Source organism: Haliotis cracherodii, unplaced genomic scaffold (assembly GCF_022045235.1).
Source record: "Haliotis cracherodii isolate W230 unplaced genomic scaffold, xgHalCrac1.p SCAF_30, whole genome shotgun sequence".
Classification (NCBI taxonomy): Eukaryota; Metazoa; Mollusca; class Gastropoda; order Lepetellida; family Haliotidae; genus Haliotis; species Haliotis cracherodii.
Genome location: NW_027266287.1, coordinates 2,969,528 through 2,992,685, shown reverse-complemented (window position 1 = coordinate 2,992,685; position 23,158 = coordinate 2,969,528). Strand labels below are relative to the sequence as shown.

At 44.7% G+C, this 23,158-nt stretch overlaps 1 protein-coding gene across 1 annotated transcript in view; it reads right to left on the bottom strand.

Moving 5' to 3' along the window:
• The window catches only part of LOC139476966 (uncharacterized), a 40,557-nt gene extending 17,966 nt beyond the window's left edge, over positions 1-22,591 (bottom strand). Inside the window, exons 1-11 of the mRNA XM_071259514.1 lie at positions 22,558-22,591; positions 22,062-22,183; positions 18,847-18,903; positions 17,117-17,267; positions 15,047-15,135; positions 14,081-14,146; positions 11,744-11,885; positions 9,953-10,104; positions 9,123-9,312; positions 8,184-8,435; positions 7,129-7,182 (exon numbers count right to left, since the gene is read on the bottom strand). Coding sequence (XP_071115615.1) covers positions 7,129-7,182; positions 8,184-8,435; positions 9,123-9,312; positions 9,953-10,104; positions 11,744-11,885; positions 14,081-14,146; positions 15,047-15,135; positions 17,117-17,267; positions 18,847-18,903; positions 22,062-22,183; positions 22,558-22,591 — 1,309 coding nt within the window. The remainder of the gene's footprint in view (positions 1-7,128; positions 7,183-8,183; positions 8,436-9,122; positions 9,313-9,952; positions 10,105-11,743; positions 11,886-14,080; positions 14,147-15,046; positions 15,136-17,116; positions 17,268-18,846; positions 18,904-22,061; positions 22,184-22,557) is intronic.
• Positions 22,592-23,158: the final 567 nt, after the last annotated feature.

Genomic DNA, 23,158 nt, shown 5'->3' with positions numbered 1-23,158 from the left:
AGGCCTAAAACATATGGCTATGCAGAAAACGGTTACTCAGTTTCCATGTAGAGAGGTATTAGCATTTTTGGACAGTGAGAAGTGTGGTTTATGGTTGAAACAAATGCACTCACAACGTTGTGGGTTTCAATCTTAACAACATCTGCATGTGTCAATGTGCAGATCTACTTCTTAATAATTTTTTTTTTTCAAAAACATTATTTATGAAAAAATATTAATAACTTTACCCTGATTGGTACCCCTTGTTCCTTGAAAACAATAACAAGTATCTTTTTTAATTTGATGTTTACACGATATACGGATTTCCCATTGGACGAGAGGTCGGTCAGATGACCGTGAAGTTGACGTTCATGAGCGCATGAACGACACAATTTGACGTCATACATTTTACACGAGACCGTGTTCTTTAAATGACGTAAAACATTAACGGACTACATCTACATTACTGGGGAAACCCCTGGGAATTCCTAAGCACGAAAACACACAGAAGCGTCAAACTCTCTGACGTTTCTCAAGGTATACTGAAATACTGAGTTCTAGGTTAAATGATCTAAATAATCAGAAAACTATCGTAGTATCGACTCAATCCGTGTCTGGGATGACAGTGACCGTATACAGCAATCTATGAATTTACTTTAGTGTCTGTTTGACACATCTTCTATCACCTTTCAATGGTCGGCCAGTTGATGATGATGACTAACACATGTAACCGCCACAGGTTCATTAACAACTTCAGAAATCTCTCCCGTAACGTTTATCGTGTCGGCCATTTTGACGTCTTGTACTTGATGTAAATGTATTACGACGCGCTGTCATTGTGACTGACTCACTGAGGTAGTTCTTAACAGACCTTTCTCATCTAATGAGGATATTATTTGAGTACATTTCTTCTAAAGAAACTACAAAAGTTGTCCCTGTTGAGCATAGATACGCTCATGTCACCTCTCGTTTTGAGGAACTATTTTATTACGCGATACATCTGGTTGTTATATGGCTGTCATATGAAGTCGCACGTACTAAATATAATTGTGTGTAGATCAAGGTCTACGTCCTTTGAGGTAAAACTACTGATATAAAAAGCTCCGACGTTCATACAGTTTGACCCTCACTCTATGAAGGTTCATACTCTAATGAACTCACACAAAGTGAAGGTCAATTCTTAAATGTTTCAGGAAGTCTTTGTTGTAAAAACGAATTACTAATTTTGTTTTTATAATATTTTTGTTTTCTACTTTTATATTACATATATTTTTAAACTGAAATAGGCCATATTCTCTCTCCTGATTCTGGAGGTACCACACGGAAATAAGAATTTGTTTTAACTTCTGGAACACACACGTGCCAGTATAGGTACTTGCACCAATAGGTATTTATGCTACAAAATGGCTTTGCGCCGAGTTGCCGTGTTGATCTTCTGGATCAAAGTTATTTTGTAACACACATGTATCTGAAGGAGATGACGTCATATAGCTGGAATAATGCGGCGTTAAAAGACATTTGCAGCCAGTTGTCTGTGTGATGTTACGAGCTTGCAAAAGAAACAAGACATTGCCGAATTTCCTACACTAATTCAAGGTTAGTAACAGACACTAATATAGAAAACGTATGTTGAGGTGGATACATATAGTATTTATCACGAATATATATTTTACGCACATGTTTACAGAAATGATGAAACGCAATAAGAAGACGCTTACTCAACTTCTAAATCGACATAGGAAAAGATGTGTATTTATGTTCAAGTCCATCTCTAAACACATCAGATGTGATTCGAACCTGTCCGATGACATTGTGTCTGCTTAAAATACCCAGAACAACTTCATTATATTTTTGAGGCCATTTTGCCAAATATACCGTATTTCCTCTATTAGACGCCCGGGCTTATTTCGGACAAGCCTTTGATCCGGCGTCAATTAGGGCGCGGCGCCTATTTTTTCTTTTATTAATAGAAAAAGGGAGTCTTCATTATGTAATTTAGGTCCCAAAAAGGGATCATTAATTGTATCAATTGATCGACTCGGCGTCTATTAGAGGCCCGGCTTCTATTTTTTGCACTGAACAATTGACCCGGCTTCTATTATAGGCCGGCGTCTAATAGAGAAAATACGGTAACATAAAAATGAATGTCCAATATATCCACAAGAGCGCACTTCACCTAATCTAAGGTTTCCTGGATGGCGTTGTACAAAGCGAGCTTAGCACTAAGGTAACCATACCTTTTATTATAAATAGACTTACTTATATTAGTGACTTACGACAGTAGTAGCCCTAAGGTTGTGTTTTGTTATCTACCGGTTTCGATGTTCAAGTGACGTGAGTTCCATCTGACCTGTGCCAACGCAATACGCAATATATTTACAGTGACCTTGTACGAACACCCCACTCGTCCGTTGATACGTTGGTTGGTTGGTTGGTTGGTTGGTTGTTTAACGCCGCACTCAGCAGTATTCCAGCTATATGACGGCGATCTGTAAATAATCGAGTCTGGACCAGACAATCCAGTGATTAATAACATGAGCATCGATCCACGCAATTGGGATCGATGACATGGATCAACCAAGTCAGCGAGCCTGACCTCCCGATCCCGTTAGTCGCCTTTTACGACAAGCAGAGTCACCTTTTACAGCAAGGATGGGTTGCTGAAGACCTATTCTACCCCGGAATCTTCACGGGTCCCGTTGATACGAGTTTAGACACCTGTGTCGCTTTGACTCTTGCTTTCAAATGATGGTCTCAAGCGATCACATCTACGATGCCAAACCTCAACTTTCAAGTTTAAAATAGAGATAATGTAGCGTTATGAAGTATTGAGGTTGACACCGTTTTAACTAGAGTTCAATGTGAGCCAAATGTGAGAGGAAAACCCAAACTTGTGTGATCTTAGATGTTTACCACTTTGATGAAAGGGGGCGGTCGGGTAGCCTCGTGGTTAAAGCGTTCGCTCGTCACGCCGATGACCCGGGTTCGATTCCCGACATGGGTACAATGTGTGAAGCCCATTTGTGGCGTCCCCCGCCGTGATATTGCTGGAATATTGCTAAAAGCGGCGTAAAACCATACTCACTCACTTTGATGAAACCGACCAGCTCGGGCATGTCTCTGACAAACCTAAACCCTCCCGGTCAGCTGACCAGTGTGCACGAGATTCCATACACTGAAATGTTGTGATAAGCAGCGTTAAACCCAACTCACTCACTCACTTTCTGTCGCTCAATTTGATATGGCTGGTGTAATGCTAATCGTCGTAGAGTGAGTATGTTTTTACGCCGCTTTTAGCAATATTCCAGCAATATCACGGCGGGGGACACGAGAAATGGGCTTCACACATTGTACCCGTGTTGGGAATGGAACCTGTGTCTTTGTCGTGACGAGCGAACGCTTTAACCACTAGACTACCCCACCGCCCCTTTAAAACTTTGATAAGGCAATGTCGGGAATCGAACCCGGGTCTTCGGCGTGACGTGCGAACGCTTTAACCACTAGGCTACCCGACCGCCCCTGATCGTCGTAGAACCTTTGACATATACAACTAAAGATTGGTTAAAGATTGTGTAACTATAGTAACGAATTACGAACGGGATACCAAATACTCAAAATCAACAAGAGAAACGTTTATTTTCTTTCGACACGATGTCACGTGTGATACAGTGTTTGATGTACATCGTCTCATCCCTGCACAGCTGAAACAGAAAGTCGCGATTCTTATGACGGCGTTCAACTGGTTACCTTTTAAACATTTGAGAATCACACAAACAAGTCATTCGGTTGTTTGTAATTTTCAAAAAAAGACCTTCCCACTATGGAATTCAAGAAAACACGAATAGTTCAGTAGCGTTCATGCAGAAATATAGTGCTGGAATATTGATAAGTACAGCCTCAACAATTTATTACATTTAAATAATAATGAGTATATGCGCGTTATATTCCATACCCTTTGCGATGCCGTTATTTTCCAAGTGAATGGATCGATGTGCACAAAATTCCATTCACTAAGCGACACCGTTATTGAAGAAATAAAGTTTGCCCTACCCCATGTGAAGTTTAATAAAGTATAGTTTTGCCCTGAACTAAAAAAAGTTAAGGTACGCGGCCGCTTGAGCTCGATATGTACGTTATAATAGTTAAGGACAAAACAATGCTATAAAAATATTAGTGGTGATTGTGAAATCTGGTGGATGTTGTGTTAATAATTATTTCACGGGTGGGTAGGAGCGCTTGTACTAATCCGGACTTTTGACGGTTGTTCATGCTGGCTCACAGATATACCATGCAGCTGATTGACTGGAGCACCTCACTCAGACACATAAAACTGACTCCGGGCTGGCTAGTCCTTGTTTCATCCCCTGAAAGACGCGCGCCATGGCAAGGTAACAACAAGTACCGTCTTTTAACCTCTTTTGGTATGACACAACCAAGGGTTGGCACCACCAACTTTTCACTCTCCGGGCGTTCTAGCCACTACACCACGGAGGCGGTCTCCGTACAGGCGCTTTATCCACCACACCACGGAGGCGGTCTCCGTACAGACGCTCTATCCACTACACCAAGGAGGCGGTCTCTGTACAGACCCTCTATCCACTACACCAAGGAGGCGGTCTCTGTACAGACCCTCTATCCATTACACCACGGAGGCGGTCTCCGTACAGACGCTCTATCCACTACACCACGGAGGTGGTCTCCGTACAGACGCTCTATCCACTACACCACGGAGGCGGTCTCTGTACAGACGCTCTATCCACTACACCACGGAGGCGGTCTCCGTACAGACGCTCTATCCACCCGAGCACGTAGGCGGTCTCCGTACAGACGCTCTATTCACTACACCAAGGAGGTGGTCTCCGTACAGACGCTCTATCCACTACACCACGGAGGCGGTCTCCGTATAGACGCTCTATCCACTACACCACGGAGGCAGTCTCTGTACAGACGCTCTATCCACTACACCACGGAGGTGGTCTCCGTACAGACGCTCTATCCACTGGAGCATGTAGGCGGTCTCCGTACAGACGCTCTGTCCATTACACCACGGAGGTGGTCTCCGTACAGACGCTCTATCCACTGGAGCACGTAGGCGGTCTCCGTACAGACGCTCTATTCACTGCACCACGGAGGTGGTCTCCGTACAGACGCTCTATCCACTACACCATGGAGGCGGTCTCCGTACAGACGCTCTAGCCACTACACCACGGAAGCGACCTCTGTACAGACGCTCTATCCACTACACCACGGAGGCGGTCTCCGTACAGACGCTCTATCCACTGGAGCACGTAGGCGGTCTCCGTACAGACGCTCTATTCACTACACCAAGGAGGTGGTCTCCGTACAGACGCTCTATCCGCTACACCATGGAGGCGGTTTCCGTACAGACGCTCTATCCACTACACCACGGAGGCGGTCTCTGTACAGACCCTCTATCCACTACACCACGGAGGCGGTCTCTGTACAGACGCTCTATCCATTACACCACGGAGGTGGTCTCCGTACAGACGCTCTATCCACTGGAGCACGTAGGCGGTCTCCGTACAGACGCTCTATTCACTACACCACGGAGGTGGTCTCCGTACAGACGCTCTATCCACTACACCATGGAGGCGGTCTCCGTACAGACGCTCTAGCCACTACACCACGGAAGCGACCTCTGTACAGACGCTCTATCCACTACACCACGGAGGCGGTCTCCGTACAGACCCTCTATCCACTACACCACGGAGGCGGTCTCTGTACAGACGCTCTATCCATTACACCACGGAGGTGGTCTCCGTACAGACGCTCTATCCACCCGAGCACGTAGGCGGTCTCTGTACAGACGCTCTATTCACTACATCAAGGAGGTGGTCTCCGTACGGACGCTTTATCCACTACACCATGGAGGCGGTCTCCGTACAGACGCTCTATCCACTACACCAAGGAGGCGGTCTCCGTACAGACGCTCTATCCACTACACCATGGAGGCGGTCTCTGTACAGACGCTCTATCCATTACATCACGGAGGCGGTCTCCGTACAGACGCTCTATCCACTGGAGCACGTAGGCGGTCTCCGTATAGACGCTCTATCCATTACACCACGGAGGTGGTCTTCGTACAGACGCTCTATCCACTGGAGCACGTAGGCGGTCTCCGTACAGACGCTCTATTCACTACACCCCGGAGGTGGTCTCCGTACAGACGCTCTATCCACAACACTATGGAGGCGGTCTCCGTACAGACGCTCTATCCACTACACCATGGAGGCGGTCTCCGTACAGACGCTCTATCCACTCGAGCACGTAGGCGGTCTCCGTACAGACGCTCTATCCACTGGAGCACGTAGGCGGTCTCCGTACAGACGCTCTATTCACTACACCACGGAGGTGGTCTCCGTACAGACGCTCTATCCACTACACTATGGAGGCGGTCTCCGTACAGACGCTCTATCCACTACACCACGGACGCGGTCTCCGTACAGACGCTCTATCCACTCGAGCACGTAGGCGGTCTCCGTACAGACGCTCTATTCACTACACCAAGGAGGTGGTCTCCGTACAGACCCTCTATCCACTACACCATGGAGGCGGTCTCTGTACAGACGCTCTATTCACTACACCACGGAGGCGGTCTCCGTACAGACGCTCTATTCACTACACCACGGAGGCGGTCTCTGTACAGACGCTCTATTCACTACACCAAGGAGGTGGTCTCCGTACAGACGCTCTATCCACTACACAAAGGAGGCGGTCTCTGTACAGGCGCTCTCTTCACTACACCACGGAGGCGGTCTCCGTACAGACGCTCTATTCACTACACCATGGGGGCGGTCTCTGTACAGACGCTCTATTCACTGGACCAAGGAGGCGGTCTCCGTACAGACGCTCTAGCCACTGGACCACGGAGGCGGTCTCCGTACAGACGCTCTATCCACTACACCACGGAGGCGGTCTCCGTACAGACGCTCTATCCACTACACCACGGAGGCGGTCTCCGTACAGACGCTCTATTCACTACACCATGGAGGCGGTCTCCGTACAGACGCTCTATCCACTACACCACGGAGGCGGTCTTCGTACAGACGCTCTATCCACTACACCACGGAGGCGGTCTCCGTACAGACGCTCCATTTGACCACCAAAGAATCTTAAAACAATACAAACCTGCTGTAGCTGTCTGTATATTGTTGGTAGAGGCCGCTGAGGAAGCTCCGTTTCCTAAAATAGAAGGGTGACACGTGTGCATTATACAGTAGTGAGTGCTTCGGGTTTAAATTGCGCTTGGATCCCAATTCAGGTATACCACGAACTGTCAGCTTTATGTGTAGGAAGGAAGGAATGCGTGAAGGTATAGGGAACTGACGCAGGTCTTAAACGTTTGCCCCAAGATCTGGTGTGGTCCTAGTCTGTCTTACAGTCCCTTTCTGTCATACAAAAGCCATAAATAAAGTCTAGATTTTCCTGATGTTCAGAGTCTCCCTTATCTCTGGGGCTCCTTTTCAATTTCAATGGAGTTATTTCTGTCTATCAAAATTATATATTTTAAGAGACTTAACGTTAGTCTAGTGTGGTCCTGACAACGGTCATACTCGGGTCAATAGGGTCAGGGGGTGAATTAGGTTGACGTCCGCTTTGAACAGCATTTCGATCCGTGAAGATCCGGGGTAGAATAGGTCTTTAGCAACCCATGCTTACCGTAAAAGAAGACTGTGCTTGTCGTAAGAGGCGACTAACGGGATCGGGTGGTCAGGCTCGCTGACTTGGTTGATGCGTGTCATCGTATCTCAACAGCGAGGACCGATGCTTATGATGTCAATCACTGGATTGACTCGATTATTTACAGACCGCCGTCATATTGCTGGAATATTGCTGGGTGTGGCGTTAAACAACAGAAAATACGATACAATACTTGAGAAAACACTGGAACATAATTATGGTACAGGTCAAAATTTATTTTACATTTTAATGAAACTAAATACATGGCGAGGCGTGCCAAAGGTGCTAATATACTTGTGTGTAGTTTCATCATTTGAAGCGAAAACATGTTCTTGGGGAAGGGGGGTGGATGGCAGAAAACAGATAGTGATATTAATCTCAAATTGTGCAACGACTGACATAGGTGAAGGTGATTAACCCGAGGTCATACCTCGGTCTGTCCCTGGCCGAATATCAACAAACAGTACATGGAACCTAACTCACTCACTAACTTCAGTACGTACCACACAGTCCACAGAAGCTCTTGCACACTGTGTGAGCGAGAGGGTTGGAGCAGATGCCGTTCAATGCGTCACAGCTCATTCCTTGCAGCGTGTCAACACACGACTCGGTTGTTCCTTGTGCCATGGCTGCCGTCGTCATGGCGACAGTGACGGGTTGAGTGACCGCCTCCTCCGTCTTCTGAGTTGCCGATGGATTTGCTGTCTGGACATCCCCATTGATGACTTGGTTCATTAGATCCTGAAGAACTGCCTCTGTGTGGAGAAAGATTATAATATATATATACACCATTGCAATCAACCGCTGTTTGATGAGAGATTTGCAAAAGACTCGTGTTAATTCAATTTGTTTGTTTGTTTATTGTTTAACCCCGCACTCAGCAATGTTCCAGCTATATGGCGGCGGTCTGTAAATAATCGAGTCTGGACCAGACAATCCAGTGACTGACAGAGCTCGATCTGGTATGGTATGATACATTTTTACAACATAATGGCAATTATCAAGCTTCACCAAAGCACGTGAGTGCGAGTGTGAGAATGTGTTTTGGAGTGTATGACTGTGTGTGTGCGTCTGTGTGTGTGTGTGTGTGTGTGTGTGCGCGCGCGTCTGTGTGTGTGTGTGAAAGTGCGTCTGTGTGTGTGACTGTGCGTCTGTGTGCATGTGGGTCTGAGTGACTGAGCGTCTGTGTGTGCGTGACTGCGTCTGTGTGTGTGACTGTGCGTCTGTGTGTGTGTGTGTGACTGTGCGTGTGTGTATGTGCGTCTGTGTGTGTGCGTGTGTGTGTGCGTCTGTGTGTGTGACTGTGCGTTTGTGTGTGCGTCTGTGTGTGTGACTGTTCCTCTCTGTGTGTGCGTGTGTGCGTCTGTGTGTGTGACTGTGCGTCTGTGCGTGTGCGATTAAGGTCATATCTATTCTAAAAGTTCCCATAACGGCATACTCACCGCATATATTACAAGTGTCCGGACAGGTGAACTTGGCCAGTTTGTTATTGCAAATGTCTTTCGTTACTTTGAATATCTCACATTCGTTGTTGATGAGATGGTCTTCACATAAAGCTTTGCCATGAAATTGTGACTCCAAGAGATCACACAGACCACATGTCTGGGGGCACACTTGGACACCCAAGTCATTCTGGAAGGGACAAACAGACAAACAATTCATTCAGTAACAGACTTCCGACCCACAATACATTAATATAACATTATAGTGAGTGAGTGAGTTGGGTTTAACAACGCTTTTAACAGTATTACAGTTATATCACGGCGTGTCAGCTTAATGTGGGAGGAAAGCCCGAAGTGATGAAGGTCTCAGACGTTTACCACTTTGGTTAAACCCATGAGCACGGGTATGGTGCTGACAAACCTAGAAACATAATCGGGGCGAACCGGGATTCGAACCCACAGTCATAAGTTTCTGGCATGCCCACGGGACGCAACTCTGCACATCGTATCGCATTATAGCATTATAAATCACGCATGCTGGAGTATAAAAAATTCAGTCATGGAAAATATATATTTAGATGTTTTTTTAATGTGTATGCGTTTGCTAAGAACACACCCGTATAATGAAGGACTAATTACATTTGTTTGTATAAGTTGTGTGAGTTTCGAGATGTAAATACAGTGTAATCTGGCTACTTGTTCTCTATATTGTGGAAGGCCTCTATACTTCTGAATTCCCAATATCTCATATTGATGGACTATCTTGGTTTGCTGAGGGTATATTCTACCCTCGGGTCCACACGGAGCGTGGTGAGATATCCTGAAATTACCTTGCAAACATTCGGCGCCATGGCGCAACCGTTGTCCATGATTTGATCAACACATTGTCCGTAGAGAAGAGGGTTTGGTGCTGGAGTTGATCCTGGCATGGGAGACCCTGACTGACCAGTGCTTCCTGCTGCCATCGTTGTCCCCATGTTATCTAGTAGATACGATAGAAGCACACACACACATTCAATCAGAGTAAGTGACTCAGTGGAGTTTGGTTCTACAGGTTTTCACTGATATCACGGCGTGTCAGCAAGATGTGTCCAGGAAGTCCGAAGTGATTAAAGTCTCAGACTGTTACCATTTTGTGAAACAGTAATAGAAACAGGTGAGGAGAGGTGAAATGGGGTTTAACGTCGCGTCAAGATTATTGCACTTATATAGCGACGTGCATGCACGTTTGTGGGTGTGTGGCTGCTTGTACTAGACCAGACTGATGCCGATTTATAGTGCTAGCTCACTGAGATACCATGCCGCAGTTTAACATGAATACCCCACGCAGACACAGTATACTGACTCCGAGCCGACCAGTCCTTGTTTTAGCCCCTTAATGCCGAGCGCCAGACAGGTTAATAACAAGTACCATCTTTTAACGTCTTTTGGTATGACGCGGCCAAGGATCGAACTCCGGACCTTCCCCTCCGGGCGGACGCACTACCACAGGACCACGGAGGTGGTCTAATAGAAACAGAGTTAACCATGATTTCAACCCACGATCACAGGTTTCTGGTACCCTTGGGGACGCACCTCTGCACAGCGACATGGGTCACCTTAGACAACAGGGCCACCGTACCTCTACTCCCAACCTGAAGGACATGAGTGGGCACGAGTGGACAGGTCGCTGTGTAGAGTAGCGTCCCTCTAACTGAGCCAGGATCCGCTGAACGTTGGTTCGAATGGGCAGGATTGAAACCCGGGTACTGGAGCTGTTACTCGACAGGTACCAGCCACAGTTCTTGTGGACATGCACCAGTCGTATTTTGGGGGGAAATGTTATGTGATTTCAGAGTTGCGGTTTCGAAAGCTACAAATTTCCGGACATCGAATTCTCAATAACACTCAAAGGAAATGGGACTGCGTCGTTAAATTGTGAAACTGAACCTGCAATGGTGCAATGTTCTCTCTCTCTCTCTCTCTCTCTCTCTCTCTCTTTGTTTCTCTGCCTCTCTCCCTCTCACTCTCTCCCTGTTTCTCTGCCTCACTGTCTCTCTTTCTCTCTCTCTCTGATTCTCTCCCTGCCTCTCCCTTTCTCTCTCCCTCTCTCTGTTTCTCTGCCTCCCTTCCTCTCTCTGTGTCTCTGTCTCTCCCTCTATTTCTCTGCCTCTCTCCCTCTCCGTCCTTCTCCCTCTGTTTTTCTATCTCTCTCTCTTTTTCTCTCTCACTCTCTCTCCCTCTGATTCTCTCCCTGCCTCTCCCTTTCTCTCTCCCTCTCTCTGTTTCTCTGCCTCTCTCCCTCTCCTTCCTTCTCCCTCTGTTTCTCTGTCTCCCTTTCTTTCTCTCTCTCTGATTCTCTCTCTGCCTCTCCCTTTCTCTCTCTCTCCTCTCTCTGTTTCTCTGCCTCTCTCCCTCTCCGTCCCTCTCCTTCTGTTACTCTGTCTCCCTTCCTCTCTCTGTGTCTCTGTCTGTCTGTCTGTCTGTCTGTCTCTCTCTCTCTCTCGCAATCAGTTTCCTTTCCCCTTCCAATGCATTGCAATCATGCAGATTGCAGCACATCTTGCATTCATTTCCCTTTCCCCTTACAATGAAGGATATTGATGTATAGTATAAACACATGCAGACTATGGTATACTCACCAGTGGAAGTGTTAAAAAAAGGAGCCACGCCACAGTTGCTGTCCAAACAACAGTATGTACACTTGTGATGTCCTTGAACCAAGGAAAGGTCACCCTCGCTGCATACCGCAGTGTTTTCATCATAGGAAGTGGCCAAGCATCTCTGAAGAAGTGAGATAAAGTAGCTTGTTGTCATAGATATTTTACCCGTGTCTAACACTGGAAGAAAAGAATAGCTTTACACAATCGACTTTGTTGTAAATTAAGACATTATTGTCTATGATATATGAGTGACGAACAAGTATGTACACTTCCTGTATAAAATAAATTAATTATATAGGTGCATGTTAATGTGTTTATCATATAATGGGTAGGTCTCTCGGCAGGATAAACCCAAAGGACGAAAACGATAAGGGCTTGGTTCATATGCGGATAAAGATGCGAATAGGGACTACTTTCAGTGTTTGTAAACAAAAATGGCGTCATTCAGCCATCGAGTCAGAATTAACCATCGGGAATCTGGAGAAACTACTGGGATAATTTCTATCATTATCAAAAGAAGATAGTCTAATAAACTGAAAATCGGCGTCTAACAGTGACGCAGCTAAAGCATTTTACAAAGTTTGGCAACTTTCAATTGGAGATACAAATTGCAAAACAGTGTTGCGAGGGCACAAGACAAGCGGGATCAGTTTCCATATCTGGACTTGTAGAGCTCTGCGTGTTGGAGCCTTTTCCACAATTAAGACAGTTGGATTTGGCCGAAATATGTTCGAATTGTTACCTTATTTCATTTTGTCGGCAAGGCTCGCTTAATACAATGTTTATTCCTAATACATTATATTTACCATCCCCCAAAACGCTCGCGTGATACCCTCTATGTATATTTCCAAATGGGCTTAAATACCTTTTGCGTTTATGGATGTAAACACGTACAATTCGGTGTGCATACACACGTAGCGGATTTACCCTGTGTGGGCACCATTGTGATCATTTGTACCTTCATAAACGCAAAAAGACATTTTGGAGCCAATTCTTGTAAATAAATATGTCAACAATAATATGTTCACAGACTGCTTATTTTATCATTAACACACGAAAAACTGAAGCAACAGAACGAAATCTATGACATCGTCCAGTGTAATATTGCAACACAAGCCCCGCCCACTTTTTACCACAAATCAGAAAAGTATGCCATTTGTGGGCGTGGCCTGTTGGTTACGATTGATACGGATGTACAGCTGCTTATATAACCTCATTAAACAGCATCTGCATCCCAGGTCTCCCCAGACAGAAGTACTCAGCTGGAAGATCGATCGACCGGCCATATGTTCCAGACAATATTATGATAATGACAATTATTTTTTATTATAAAAACTGTTTATATCTTACTTACGTTTGACTTTTGTTCATATGCAAAATTACCCGTTCTAGATAACAGGGTCCAGTCAACTACGGTTATTACGAACTCAAAGGGGCCACTAATTTTAGTTCGCTATAACCGTACTTCGTTAGAAGCATATACACAGCATTTATACAGCTAATGCACGAGGATTATAAACATTTCGTTATATCCGTCAATTTGTTATAGGCGTTTTCGTTTTAAACGTAGTTTACTGTATTTTCATTGCTTTTAAAGATGGCAATGTGACAGACCAGGCACGTTAATGCTTTAAATTATCAATCCACACGGTGACTTTGAGTAAGTGGAGACAATGTACCAATGTCAATCACATCTTCCCGAGGCAAGAGAGTTAACTGACTATAAAAGTCCAGTTTCCACTCTTGCCGAACTAGGCTGGTATTATGGAGTTACATTTTGGCTGGACTAACGAGTCTATGCATAGTCCAATCAAAATCGCGCACCGAAATCGAAATCCGGTTCGTAAACCGTCGTGCAGATTTCGGTCGATTGCAGGATTTGCAAAGCATGTGCACCACCAACTCGTTGTCAGCAGATCTTTTCATGTTTTTAATCAATGTGCTCGCGTGATTTGATGCATTTCGCGATGTAAGACCCGTTTTATCACAATATAGATCTTCATTATCGATCAGATCGTCCTGACTGGGCGCCACCATTTTGTGTGAAGCAAACGCAAGTGATAATGAGAGGTGGAATCTGATTGGTCAATAGGAGAGGCTTAGTGGGGACATATCTGGTAATAGCCACTGGTGGCGCTACGATCGAGCCCAGGAATTCCAGCCTAGTTCGGCAAGGGTGGAAGCTGGACTTTTAAGTCAGTTAACTCTCTTGCCCCGGGAAGATGTGTCAATCATGGCTCTTATTACAACGTTTTGACGATGATTAAACAGTAGAGACTCCCTTTAAGAGAGAACTGCGTGTGCTGTTCTACTTACCCGCAGATCTATGTCTCTTCTGCAATGACCTCTCAGCTCCCCATGTTCGGCTTCAAGTTGACAAAACTGTCCAAAAGATAGAAATAGTGAACATAATGAACGCCGTCAATGAACATAGACCTATTTTAACAATTTGATTCACGGTATTATGTCCCGTTCTTTGTAGACGTACGAACGTAGCGTACGCAACACGGGATCCCCTGAATAACGGTGTCCTGATTTCTGTTGTCTCTGATAATGATAACTGACAAAGTTATCTTGAGTTCCTGTGGATGTTTCTGTGGATTTATGATGAAAAATTACTTTCCTAACAATTACGATTGCAGTTGATTGATAGCAGATACAGCTAACGGTTGAATGATATCTTGATATCCTTCAGCGTTAACAAACAAGTTACGATTCGTTGGGGGTAATCTGTTTTCAGTGAGGAATGGTCTCGATCTTTTGGCATTCATTCATGAGAGACAATCTGACATTCTGTGCTTTAAGTAAGTGAGTTTGATTCAACGTCCCGATTACATTATATCAGTTATTTCACGGACTTATCAGCTTGATGTGGGAAGAAAGCTCGAAATGAAGAAGAAGTCTAGCCTTAGACGATTTCCATTTTGGTGAACGCACCGATCACGGTAGGGTGCTGACAAACCAAGAAACATGATCATTGCGAATCTGACATTCGCACCCCCGATAATAGCCCGGTTTCGAGAATTTGCAAAAAAAAATGTCATTCCGAAAAAAATGCATTGAAGTCAGTCTATTCTTCTGTTAAAACGTTAAAATTTATTTCGTGACGTTACGAACAATGAGTGGTGTCATATTATTCTCAATACCTAATGGTATGACGTCAATTTGCTTTATCTGAATAATCAGCTTTGAGATTCGCTAAGAACACATGTGCTTTTATCGGGAATTTATATTAAACTCGATCGGTCAACCAATTTGACTGATATTAACGGTTTTACGTACCTCGCCGGAACTGCACATATGAGCGTTAACTAAACATGTGTCGATGTTGTCGGGGCGACAGTGATCGGGGCAACTCATCAGGGCAGTCGCTGAAACATAACACACTTTCTTGATATAAAGTTTAAAGAAACAGTTGAGTATTAGCGATCCATACACATTATATCGGGGGGTGGGGGTTGGGGTGGGGGGTTGTGGGTGGTGGGTGGTGGGTAATCCAATTCGATTAAATCCACTTTGAACAGTACTTCAGCTGTATCACGGCGTGCGATCTTGATGTGGAAGGAAAGCCCCTAGTGATGCAGGTCTTAGGCGTTAACAACTTTAGCGAAACCCACGAGCATGGGTATGGTGCTGTCAAGCCAAGAAACTGGGATTAAATCCAAGGAGTCTTTAATACGTCTACGGGACGCAACTCTGTATCACAAATTGTCGCTCTGGGCCACCAATGCTTCATTGACTGATGCGGGATCTATTGAGGATTGTAAAGTTTACATATTCCGTCGTATTATAACAAATGAGAGAATAACCAATAAGCTACTTGTGAGTGGGTGAGTTGGATATAACATCGCTTTTCAGTTATTCAGTGTTCCAGTTATATCGCGGCGTGTCAGCTTAATGTGGGATGAAAGCCTCAGACGTTTACAACTTCGGTGAAAGCCACTAGCACGGGTATGGTGCTGACAAACCTAGAAACATAATCGGGGCGAACCGGGATTCGAACCCACAATCATAGGTTTCTGGATCGCCCAAACGACGCAACTCTGCGCAGCGAATCGCGGCGCCTTAGACGACTGGGCCACCCGGGCCCCCCTAGCTGCTAGGAAAACGGAGATGTCGTTGTTGATGCCGGGTGTTTTGACGCCGGAGCGCTTTACCCGACAAACCAGGCTAAAGAATCGTTAAAATAGATATATGCAAGTAGCTGAGAGTTAATTCTGTTGTCCACTTCTTTGATTTGTCTTTTTGCATAGATCCATATCTCTCTGTAATACTATTTATAAAATAATAATGATAATAATAATAATATCAAGTTTTTAAAGGAGAGGCTATCTGAACGACCACTGCATCGAGCTTATGTGCAGTGTGTTGGGGAGGTCGGCAACCCTGCAGAATCCTTCGCTTGGATGAGGTCGGCTGGCCTGGAAAATGAAACAGAAGGCTCTCTGTTTGCTGCTCAGGACCAGTCACTTCCCACTCAAAGCCGTCAATGTTTGATTTTGTATCAAAATGTAAAAATGAAATGTAGATTATGTAATTAATTTAATGACACTGTCCAACACATTGTGAGCGGATGCCCAGCTTCGGCACAGACACAGTATCTTAAACGACATGATGGTGTGGCTCAATCATTTTATTACCGTCTTCGCCATGCTTGTGGTTTTGACACAGAGGTCCATCCATGGTACGACCCAGAATATGTAGAGGGCGTCATGGAAAATGATAAATACAAAATTCTTTGGAATAGGCCCGTATACAGCCTCAGACGTATCCAGGCTAAGAAACCTGATCTTGTCGTATTTGATAAATCCAATGAAATCATTTATAGTATTGAATTTTCTGTCCCTTTTGATACTAATGTGACTGACAAGATTGAAGAAAAACATGGCAAATATTCGGACCTCGCTTTCGAAATGTCACGCTTGCATCCCATGAACCATTTTTCCGACTCCCCATTGTTCTCGGTGCCTTAGGTTTGGTACCTCCCAATCTGTTGACTGACATTGGGAGAGTACCCGGGTTTTCTACCAGGAATACAGCCCTTCTGACAATCTGGGTAATGCAGAAGGCTACAGTGTTGAGGAGTCTTCACATTCTCCGAAATGTTCTGGGTGGGTTTGACTAGGCATCGCTTCCTGGGAGAAGTCCCATTCGCTGTCTGGGCTGCGTGTAGAGGGGGCAAGGGCCCTGAGCTGATGATGAGCCTACAAGTCTGACTAAGCCAGGATCATCCAAATCCTCTTCTCTGTATATTTTTATTTTTTATCTCTACGCCTTTTGTTGTTATTTTTTTAATCTATGTAATAGCCAATATGACACCGTGCAAACAACAAAACAAGCCGTATCTCTCACCTGGCGTTGACGCAAGCGGAACTCCCTGTAGCGCCGCCACTTGATCCGACACGCATGCGTCGTCATGACAACAAATCTCACATCCGTGATCGGTTCGTGATCCCCCAATACCACAGTGAACCCTCGCCTTATCAATGTCATGTTGACATTCCTAATGGAAGTGAAACATTTGATCAGTATGAGCTAACGAAGTTAGATGTAACCATATATAAGTTATAATGAAGACGTTTTTGTCCACGTGATTACAGGTGACTGGGTACGTTCAAATATGGAGAACTAAATTTATAAATAATTTTCAGCAGATTTGGCATTGTGAACATCTGTCAAGTCCTAAACTGTGAGAACATGCATTTCATCATCGCCAGATCCAAATATTATCATAAAATCAGGCTATTACTTGTTTTGCACATCAAGTCGTAAATACTATTTTAAATATTTTGCATAAACGCCTGTTTGCACTAAGGTCCCGGTTCTAAACGTACTGCAATGAATTGATTGAACTAAAGTCAAATTTTCCCCTGTCACGTTTCTTAACTTGCATTGATGGACGGATGCCGTTCACTACTCGTAGAGACGTGTGTTTGTGTAGTAATAATACAAAAAACATCACTCCGATTGCAATTGTTCGTTTTAACTAGTGATATTTCAAGATCATACTCCTGTAAATCACGTGTAAATGCATCTTGCCGAGGCAGGAGAGTTAACTAACTATAAAAGTCCAGGGCGCCGTTCCACAAAGCCATCTTAGCGCTAAGGTGATTGTAACTCCCATACTTTAACACTGGCTTACGATAGTCGTAGCGCTAAGATCGCTTCGTGGAACGGTGCCCAGGGCTTTTAAAGTCAGTTAACTCTCTTGCCTCGGGAAGATGGTGTCAATGTATCCGAATTCGTGTGTGTTGCGTTTGGCGTCCGCCACAGTGACTGGCAAAATTGCAGAAGCTTCTAATCCAGCAAAAAGGCTTGTCGTATGTGCATTGACAAACTAATATTTGTGCCATTTTAAACACGCGAATCTGTGTTCGAACCTGTTTACAGAAATGTGGTAGAGGTGGCAGTTACATGAAGATGTGAGGTGAGGTGAAATTGGGATCAATGTCGCGTCCAAGAGTATTGCACTTATATAACGACGTGCATGGTGTGTGTGTGTGTGTGTGTGTGTGTGTGTGTGGCTGCTTGTACTGGACCAGACTAATGCCAATTTAATAGTGTTAGCCCAATGAGATTATTGCACTTAAATAGCGACGTGCATGGTGTGTGTGTGTGTGTGTGTGTGTGTGTGTGTGTGTGTGTGTGTGTCTGCTTGTACTGGACCAGACTAATGCCAATTTAATAGTGTTAGCCCAATGAGATTATTGCACTTAAATAGCGACGTGCATGGTGTGTGTGTGTGTGTGTGTGTGTGTGTGTGTGTGTGTGTGTGTGTGCGTGCGCGTGCGTGTGCGTGCGCGTGTGTCTGTGTGTCGGTGTCTGTGTGTCCGTGTGTAGCTGCCTGTACTAGACCGGACTAATGCCGATTTTATTGTGTTTACCCACTGAGGTACCATGCCGCATTTTAACATGAATACCCCATTCAGTATACTGACTCCGAGTCGACTACTCCTTGTCTTAGCACCTTAATGCCGAGTGCCAGGCCGGGAACCAACAGGTGCCCTCGTTTCGTATGACGCGGCGGATGCTCTACCACTAGACCACGGAGGCGGCCTACGTGAAAATAGTTAACATCTTACGTGTTCCTTCGCGCATCTGACGACGGTTTCATGGCCCCCATACAATACCTCGCACACCTGCAAAGAAATCAACAAAGTTGTCACACAGTTGGAGATAAAATATTAATTTCTTATAGTCGAGTAAAAAGAATAGTTTTTGTCTTCAAAACGGTCAAACAAAATGTTTATCTCATCGTGTGACCTGACAATTGATATCGATAGGAGTGGCGAAGTCACGATTGAAAAGGTCAACTGTTCAGGTGACGAGGTCAGCTTAGGGTTCAATCACACAGTCAGGATTTTGACCGCCATCCTTGATAGGACCATTACCGATTAAAAATTGTCAAAAGTCTGATCCTGTGATTCGTGGGGGGAAATTCAAATATTTGTAAAAACATTTATGTAATCACGGCAGCAATCAGATATTGTTCAGGAAGCGTCCCGATTCTCCTGTTCTCAATCCGAATCTGATCCGATTTGTATCTTCCGCATGGTCAAAAACAACCGAATCTGTCCCGACCGCATCCGGATTCTCCCGAATGCGACCTGACAGAGATCAGACAGTGACCGGACAGTGAACCGACAAAGACGGTTCGCATTCGGCAAGATCTGGAAGCAAACTGGACTCAATCGACAAGAAACAGCAATGGACAATTTCTCCAAATCAGGCCCGTTCATCACGAAAGCCTTCCGATCCACAGGTCACCGTTCAGACAACACAGGGCATTATTACGATTTTCATCCAATACAGCAGAATCTATCACGACATAGTCACGATTGTAATCCGACTAGACAAAATCGGCTGAGTTTCCCGAATGTTACGGGACGCACCATATTGTCGGGAGTGCTTGGCCGACCTCTCTGGACCTTTCCCGATCCGTAGGACTCTGTTACGAGCGCATACGACTGCGTTCAGACAATGATAGGACATTCCAGATCATTGAGGATAGTAATCCATTTTTTCACTTTTCATGTCGTAACGCTGTCTGATCTCAAACGGGAGCAATAATCGGCACTGTGTGAACGCAGCCTTACTTAGAATTTTATATCCATATTTGTCGATGTAATTGATACATTGTAGATACAGCTAATGCTGGAATGTTAACTTGATATTCGTTAATTATTAAATTGTCACAGAACAACACGCAAGTTTCAAATCTAAGGAATTATCTGTTTTGAGTGAGGAATGGTCTCGATCTTTTTGGCATTCAAGTGAGTGAGTTCGAATTAAACAATATACCAGTATTCGAGATAAACAGTGTTCCCGTATTCCAAATAAATATTCAATCTCAAAATCAAATCTTAGTTATCGCTATCGCTAAACAAAGATCTGAGGACATCCCGTTACGGGTGACGTCAGAACTGGGATTCGAAGACACTCTCGACGGATTCAACAACTATGCTCAACAACTTTCTGTGCCTTAACTGATCGGGTCACGCTGGCTTTGAGGTGATCATGTCGGATGAATATGTCATACAAAATTTGGAGAAACGTTCTTTAAAAACTGCGGCAACAAACACATTTTGAGAAATCAGAAAATGTAAGATTGAAGAAAAATGGCTATAATTATAAATAAATAAGTGTCCATGTGAAAGCATTCCAAGAGTCTGAAAGACTATGAAAGAAAAACAAACGTATGTAGAAAGTCAATATGTATATACTTTAATAGAGCCGTGTTTTAACATAATCTGTGAAGCTGCTCGTGTTGTCCAAAAGACTTACGACTTATTGAAACACAAAGACATATGGGGGTGAAAAAGGACAAGTTTCGCAATAGCACTGTCACAACACTTGTTCAGCATGACTTCAAAATCTCTAAAGCACATTCTAAACCATTTTAATACCGAGTATGTCCACCTTGTACAGCAATGGACGCCTGGGCCCACTTGCACAAAGCGATCTTAGCGCTAGGATGATCATAACTCCCATACTTTAACATAGGCTTAGAATAGTCGTAGTTAAGATCGCTTTGTGCAAGTGGGCCCTGGACATGACGATGCATCGATGACGTCAACGTCGGATATGATGACATTTGGGGTAATCCGCTGCCATTCCTCAAAGAGACATCGTTCCAGATATTGATGGTTGATTGGTGCCGCTGGTCATCTTCTGATCTGTCGGACAAGGTGATCCCGTAAATGTTCAATGGGTTCATATCAGAAAAAAAATATGCTGTCCTGGGTAAAACGTGAATGTTCGCGTAGTTCAGAAAGTCCTGTCTGAGAATGGCGGAAGCGGTCCCAAATTGTCTTGCTGGAAGACAATGCCACGTGACTGTTGCTGAATGAATGGTTACGGGTCTCAAAACTTCATCCTATATCTCTGGGCATTTGGGTTTGCCTGAATAATGACGACCCTCGTTCTGACATCACGACATATACATCCCCAGACGAGACGTTACCGTCTCCAAATACTGACGTTTTGAACACAATTTGGCTCTAAACGTTCACCAACCCGACTGTGTACTGGCCAACGACCACCATTTCTGTACAAGCGATATCTTCTCTCGTCGGAGAACATAACGCGTCCCCAGTCTCGCATCTTGCCAACGTCTAATTCGCCTGGACCATATCAATCTGTTACGTGGGTTTTGACGTGTTAACATCACTCCACAGTAGGGTTGACTTGCAGTAAAACTACATTCGCTTAATCTCCTTACACTGTCTGTCGACTGACCCTGTGGCGCTGAGGCTCGCTGCCGTTGCCGTCGGTGCAAAGAAGCGGTTTCGGAGATGGTCCGGATGTAGGACGTCAGGGGTGTGGTCACCCGGGTCCCCTGCTACTACGCCTCTCTGATGTCTGTCCTGTCTGTTGTAAACGTGCATTGATCTAGAAATGGTGACACGGGTGCGTCGCAACGGTCTTGCAATGGCGGCATGCGTGGCTCCTTGTTGCGCCATACCAACAGCTCTCTCGATCTGTATAACGGTAAAACCCTGGCATAGACTCCTCACAGCGGAGCTCTCTATATATCCGGGAGCGTAATGAAGATTTCAAGCCCTGTGTAGAGCTTGGACTATAAACAACGGAGGGCAGTCACTCTTTTTGGCGAGAGCTTCAATTAACAGGTACTAACAATCACACATGCATCAGAAATAAACGTGCACATTATTCTGGCACATAACAACTGCCAATCTGCCTGTTTTGAACTGCAGAACTGAGCAAGGATAAAACATATGGAATATATCAGGCGGATAACTTGATTTAATGGTCGCCAGTAGTGCCGATTACTCACCTCGTCAGGATGGCAAACATGAGGTCTATTAAGACAGTCTGGAAAGTGATCCTTGTGTTCGCAGTGATAGCATGAGACCTCGTGACCTGGGGGGCCCGGGCATACAATGCCCTGGATTAGACCTGAACAATAATAACATGTGTTATAAGGATGTCCACCTTGGGAACGGGGAGGGAGTGGGGAGGCTAACGAGAAGGGAGGATGAGGACAGGGTTGGGATGGTTTTGGTTTGTTTGTTGTATAACGCCGCACTCAGAAATATTCCAGCTATATGACGGCGGTCTGTACATAATCGAGTCTGGACAAGACAGTCCAGTGATTAATATCATGAGCATCGATACACGCAATTGGGATCGATGACATGCATAAGTATATAACCGAAATAATGATCAAAGTTGAAATATAAAAACTCACGCACCCAACAATTCAGTGAAGATATTACGATTACCACTGACATGATTTCGAAATAGGTAAGATATTTTTGAAACTTACTCACCAACAATCACGAATACAGCTAGTGGGAAAACCATGTTTTTTAAAGTGCGATTCCTGAAAACCCCCCGCAGGCTAAGGATTGTTCTATTTCGTATTTATACAAGAAGCCTTCAGTCCGTGTGAAGTTCTCCACATGGATCAAAGCCGTGACCTTTACGGTTGCTCGAGTCCATAATCTATATCTCCAGGTAAACCTACACTAACACCTGGATCCATTCCTGTTGTTCTCGCGAGTTCAAATCACCCCCCATGATATTCATTTAATTTGCTACGCTCCTCAGTCTGAAGGTAACACACCAGCTGTTGGATTGCCGACATCAACAACTTGACGACCAGTTCTGTTCATAACGATAGTTTTTGCGGGAAATTAAACATTGAAAAGTGATTGACACGCAAAGGAAAAGCCACAAAAATCTGTTTGATGGAAAGGATGTCTACATGTCCATTAAAACTAGCGGTGACTCTGGTTTCTAGACAATATGAGTTACCTCCCTTATATTTATCCATTTCCTGTTTCCTTGTCTCTTTTCATGGAAAGGATGTCTTCATGTCCATTAAAACTAGCGGTGACTCTGGTTTCTAGACAATATGAGTTACTTTCC